The sequence below is a fragment of the Glossina fuscipes genome, unplaced genomic scaffold (genome assembly GCF_014805625.2).
Source record: "Glossina fuscipes isolate IAEA_lab_2018 unplaced genomic scaffold, Yale_Gfus_2 0, whole genome shotgun sequence".
NCBI classification, from domain to species: Eukaryota; Metazoa; Arthropoda; class Insecta; order Diptera; family Glossinidae; genus Glossina; species Glossina fuscipes.
The window spans coordinates 19,957,318-19,963,523 of record NW_023998414.1 but is presented as its reverse complement, the minus strand read 5'-3'; the positions used below and the strand labels follow the sequence as shown (position 1 = coordinate 19,963,523).

At 33.2% G+C, this 6,206-nt stretch overlaps 1 protein-coding gene across 1 annotated transcript; it reads right to left on the bottom strand.

Annotated features, from left to right (window-relative positions):
• Positions 1–4,034: 4,034 nt before the first annotated feature.
• On the bottom strand, positions 4,035–4,838 carry LOC119631760 (microtubule-associated protein RP/EB family member 1-like). The gene has a single exon (XM_038024289.1). The coding sequence runs from the start codon at positions 4,836–4,838 to the stop codon at positions 4,035–4,037; it is 804 nt and encodes a 267-aa protein (XP_037880217.1).
• Between the last annotated feature and the right edge of the window lie 1,368 nt (positions 4,839–6,206).

The window sequence follows — 6,206 nt, the reverse complement described above, 5'->3', positions numbered from 1 at the left end:
ATATATATATATATATATATATATATATACGTATATGTATATCTGTATGCATATGAAAACTTTCCTTTATTTGTTTGATGTGTTGTATACATATATGTATATATATATAGGAGAGAAAAAAAAAAAAAAAGAAAAGACGAGCAAACCAGTAGTATTCTTCTTCTTCTTCTTCTGCTTCTCGCTTCTCGTTTTTCGCTTCCTCGGTTCCCTTCTACAGATATTTATGTGTGTTAGACCTTGTTTCGTAAATTTCCAGCCTTTAGGCACACGCCATCGCATAAGGTCATTGCATCCTCAAAACATTAAAACATACACAAAAACGAATTTCGTATACGTACGTATATGCATTTAAAATATTGTAAAACACCAGAGAGAGAATGACTCTGCTCTCATGCCATTTATTCAAAGTGGCCTGTGTGTTGAATTATGGTTGACATTTTGGCCGTTAGCAATGTATTCGCATATATACATACATGTGCATACAATACGACACAGTGTATTTTTTGGCAATAATGATGATGATAATGGTCCTGGTGCTAGTACTGGTGTATTGGTGCACTGTTAAATGCAGACACTGCTTTGGCTCTAACTATGACTTGGGCGGTGAAGCCATATAAATTTTAATAAAATTAGCAAAAAAAAAAAAAAAATATATATAAAAAAATATGAAAAACAAAATAACAAGAAAGCTACATTGCTTAAGGCAAATCTTGGTTACCCAACACCTAAAACGAATATAAGATAATCGTTGGTTAGTTAAGCCAATTAAACTTTCCTACTATACACAAATAGGATATCTCTTATAATTCAATACCGATCTACAAGACAAATTTCCTTTTAAGGATCCTCGTCCAGTTACCCTGGATTATTGCGATATATGATTAATCAACAGATTAGATTCAATTTATTCTTAAAGTGCGCTTCCACAACTGATTTACGGGTGCGTATCTCTAGATTCATTTTTCGATTTATAGCTTTTTTGTAGCCTATATATATGTATAACATTGATAGGGCGAGTACTCGGTTAAGCACTAAGTAAAGTTTCAAATTTCCTGTGAATTTCTCAAGGACGAATAGTAGGCAAACGTGGTGGTGATAAATGCCATACATTCCGAAATGGCAGCTACGTATGCAATGACAAAGTTAATACACCATCTCTTTTTGGTTCTCGATTTTGTATAAACTCTCTGCAAAACATTTGAATGTGAAACTTTTTACGATAAAAAAAAGAAAAGAAGAAAAATCACTAGAAGAATAACAATACTTTGCCAAATGCCAAATTGAAATACATTTAGTAAATTAGAAAAATAACAAAAGTAGATGCTTGTTTTTTTTTCTATTTTTTTGGTTTATATAGAAAATGAAATTTATTTAAAACAAAAGAATGTGAAAAAACTTAAGATCATATCATAAAGGAAGAAGAAAAAGAAGGAAAGAAATAAATTTTAATTTTCTAATTGGGCAAAAACAAAAGCAGATTAAAGGTAAGCCTATCGACGCAACTGTGACTGCTTCCAGCTGCAAACTTATTGAGACTGTGTACTTACTTAGCTTTGCCCCATTTTTCTTGTATATAATAAAATGCTTTGATTTCTAAAATAAATTTAATTTATTTAAACTGAAATGTTTTCTTTTTAAAGCCTTGTCTCTCCATGTTTTTCTATAGGTGTGCGAACAAGGTTATGGTTACGAACAAAGAAGTGTTCAAAGAAGCAAACGGTATGACCGTAGGCTGAGAAGTTTGATGATCAGCCTCGTAAGCGATTGCGCATTCACTACAATTGCTAACTAGAATTTGAACGCGTGTATGCGGACCCTTTTTTTATCTACTAAGCCATACGATCAACCAAAAAAAGTTTCTCTTACATTACAAAAGCAAAAAGCAGAATATTCAATAGGTATTGTTTTTTAGGTGGGAAAGTCAGTACTCGTAGCTCAACCAGTTAAATGCAATGTTAAGCATTTAGTGAGGAGCTCTAAGCCTGGATGTAGGTTATTACTGGTGACAATCCAAAGTTTTTTTAACCTTAAAATTCATTGGAAGAAATTGATCTTTTAAACGCTGAACGCAAACACATATCGTGACTGTGCATCCATTGCACTTTTATATCCAGTCTCATGTTCAGTGAGACTATATTCCATTGCACTTGTATGACTTTGTCTGTTGGCGTTTATATGAATATTTCGATTCGTTTTTCTTAAGGGCTGCACTATCCCTTAGCATTTCAGACTTCATAAACCGATTTGCACCACAAAGAAACATATCGGAAAAACGATGCAGTACGCATCTCGAGATGTCCTTGAGAATGTCGGCAGAAATCATTTTGTATTAAGGCTGAAAAGCCACACCAAAAATGAAACAAAAGCACTAATGCCACTTTGCGGATTAATAAATTTATGGGAATAAGGAAAATGCCATCGACACTTCTCAGAACTTTTGACATGAACAGCGAAGACTAAAAGTTCCCAAGCGGCATTTTTAGAAATTTAGTTTACGAATTGAATGAGTGTAGAAGCAAAAGAAGGAAACAAGGAATTTTTCAGAATAATAAATCTTCCCAGATTGACTAATTCGTCGAGGTAGAAGAATGCGAAAATGACACCTCTCTGAGAGGAAAGAGCAAAATAGACTTCGCGAATGAACTGAGCAAAATGAACACTTTCCCGCTGAAGCAAGCTGACTGCAAGGTACTACTTGTAATACAACGGCATTAATGATATGTTTTTCATGCTATGACTAGGCCAGTGAAAGAGGAGAAAAAGCGATCGTTATTTTTTCTCTTATTCGGCAAAAAGGATTAGACAGATAACACACACAGAATCACGCAGATAAGCATTTACCTACAAGGAAATTATAGACAAAAAGCAAATTGGAAAAGAAAATCATATAAAAGTAAAACGTTCTACACGAGAGCATCTGTAGAAAGGTAAGAAAGCTTACAATCTGAACACAAACGAGAAAAGCGCCGCATATGGAACGCTTATCGGCCAAGTTACGAACGTGTTAAGTATAAGATCTTAAAATTAAAACATTACACGCATTCAGTTCGTGCACTCATTTATTGATGACTTGATAATAATATGATAATAAAAGCTGTACTAACACGACAGTAATTCTATAAGAAATCAAAAAAAAAAAATGATTTAGTCGAGCCTAATATTTTCGATATTAGCCGTGGCTTGCTGATGAAAGTATTCGTTTCTTCCGCTTAGACGTTTTAATTACAGTAAATAGCAAGTAGTAAGTCCGCCCAAAGTTAGTTATCTCACTGCAACTATCGATAGATGATTTAAAGAGAAGCAATATTGCGACGAGCAAAACGAAGAATTTATGTATACCTCACGGGTGTCGCTAATGTGTATTTTTGACTATTACAACAAATGAAATAATGAAAACGAATACGTCAGCCTAAAGTAATGGACATGCAAATGGAAATTTAATCTCAACTGCTTAAAATGCTTTCTCTGCATATACATAATTCATTGTTCGGTATTTTGCGTTGATATGTTAAATTTCAAAATTTTGTTAAAATCAAGCTTTTATATAAATTACAGAAATTAATTTTACATTGAATATCCTTTCGATCCTAGTTTTCCCACTGCGTCTTCGCTTGCTTTTCAGTTCACTATAAATAGTTTATCATTTAAATGTATTAGTTGTATAACATACATATTCGTAAATAAATGCGTGAATGAGTCTATATATGTACTTAAAAGTCTCGATATTACAATATATACAGTAGTGTGAAAAATAATTTGCTTACTCATTGTAATCATGCAACTCTGTAATCATGTAAATGCTTGTTAGAGGAGGATAGACGAAATAGCAACAACTAGAGCCTCTGCTAAGACAAGAAAATTTCTTTACAGTGATTTTTTCTTATGCAAAACTGAAAAGTATTGAAAAAGATTTCTCTTTTTAGAAAATACAGTAAACATAAGTATATATTATATAAGTATATTATATAAAATAAAAATAAGAAAATATGGTGCAAAGGCTTATAGACACTTATACGCACGCATACGTCACCAATTTAGTATTGCCCATCTTCCGGCGAAATTTTATCGGGTGGTGCATAGAGAATTTCAAAAATCTTTTGAACCAACGGATGGGATTCCCCTTTGTCGACTTCTTTGCAGAAAATTTCAATTTCAAGCAATCGGGAGAAATAACGGTCTCGTTCTTCTTCTAAGCCTTGCAAATTCAGACGCATACACATAGCCTGAATCGATAATTCGTCGATCCGTTGATTCGTTGCAGCAATCGCGTTCTCGTTCGATTTCTTACTGATGCTAATTGCTCTCTCTGCTTTCGTGATCGACTCTAATGCCGTTGATGATGATGATACCGTTGAGTGTGCTGCTGAAGCTGTCGTCAATGATTCGAATTTTTGTTGAATCGCTGCAGCTGCAGAGAGTATTTTGTTTACGTTTGTCTTTCCGTAACCCATCTGCGCACCGTCTCGAGCTGCACTCGCATCATAGTCCTTTCCATCGTAATTGGCATCAAAGAACTTCTTAAACCACTGCAGAAATTCGAAATTATCTTGAAAATCGCCTTTGACTAATTTATCCATTGGTATTATCTTGTCAGCCTTTACTTTTTCGAATGAAGCTTGTAAAATTTTAAAATTCTGAAAATATTCATGCTCCGAATTCGCACAAAACTTGACGTGTGTCATGGGCACCGAAGAAGGAAATAGCATATCCATAAATTGACAATAAGCAGCTCCTGTGCGAAGCTCGTCGATTTTGCCGAATTGCGCCTGCAAACGTTGATTAACCCAAGCCAACATATCGTCTACGGATAAATTTTCAGTTTTTGCATTCGTAGCCATTCTTGATGATGATGATGATGATGAGGAGATGAGTATATATATATATATATATGTAACTAATTGGCACTGGTCTTGTCTGCGTTGTATTAATTTTCGTTGATTCTTCAAAGCTAAATTGACATCAAAATCAGGAACTGAAACAAAGAGAGCCAGATATTAGAAGAATAAATTTTTTGCATGTCAAAAATTCTTCAAATTCTTTTCTTACTTTTTTTTTCTAAATATATATGGATATATAGATATAAAAATATATATAGTGAATTTCTTTAGCGAGTTTAGCTTTCTATTTTCGTTGCTGCCTGTTCGCCGTTCAGCTTTTTATTTTCTTAGATCTGCAATTATTTTCAACGCAATGTTTCTATAAAATTTTGATTAAAATTAAAATGTTACGATGATGACAAAATATTTTGCTGCAATTGATAAGTAGTTTTTTCTAAAATATATTTTCTATAGTTTTTTTTTTCTCTTTTTTTAAAATAAATTATCAAAATTTGTTTCGATTATAATGACTTGTGTGCTGCTGCAAGACAGAAACAGCCAAACAATTGGCAACTAAGCGTCGAGGAGAGAAAACACTTATCACAAATAAGTGCATCTCACCATTTGTGATTCGGATGAAAGGACATGACACTGTTATAGCGTACTACAATAAGAAAATGAAAGTAATACACCTCGAGTAAGCCAACATGCTGCGTTAGGGCGCCTTAAGCGCGCATAATAAATAATGCTAGAAAGCCTAGCATAGCTGTTTTATAAAAAAAAAAAAAAAAAAAAATCAATACTGAATATAAATTAAATGCATACTGTTGTCAATTGTCTACATTTCAGTTTTACTTAATTTTAACCAAAATCTTAGGGTGTGTATTTTCCAACCCAAGTTGACGACCCTGGACAGTAAATCATCATTGGCTGTTAAATAGTTGGAGTAGGGGATAGAGTTCAGTATGTTACTCGCAGAGATATTTCCTATTTGCGAGTTCATTAAAAAGAAGTAATTTGTCTAATTGAAAAAAAAAAAAAAAAAATGATTTCTTATCTGTTATCATGTAAACTATCAGTGTTTGACGTTGCATTTAAAAATTTTATTGCATATGTAGCAGATTTTTGGGAAATGCTCTATTATTTATAAATGTCTACATTACGCGTTTATCGCATAAGTAATAATAAGCGCGAGTTTCTCCCTTTTGGTTTATTTTGCTTTGTTTTTTAAGATGTCTAGGCGACTACAAGGTAAGAATGTCGAGGACTTACTCGCAATCGATTTAAAAATGCAGATATTTCTAAAGATGAAAAGATCCCAGACGTGCAAGCTCTAATAAAAAAATTAGTAGACAATAATGATAACGATGAAGGACAAGCCAATGAAGA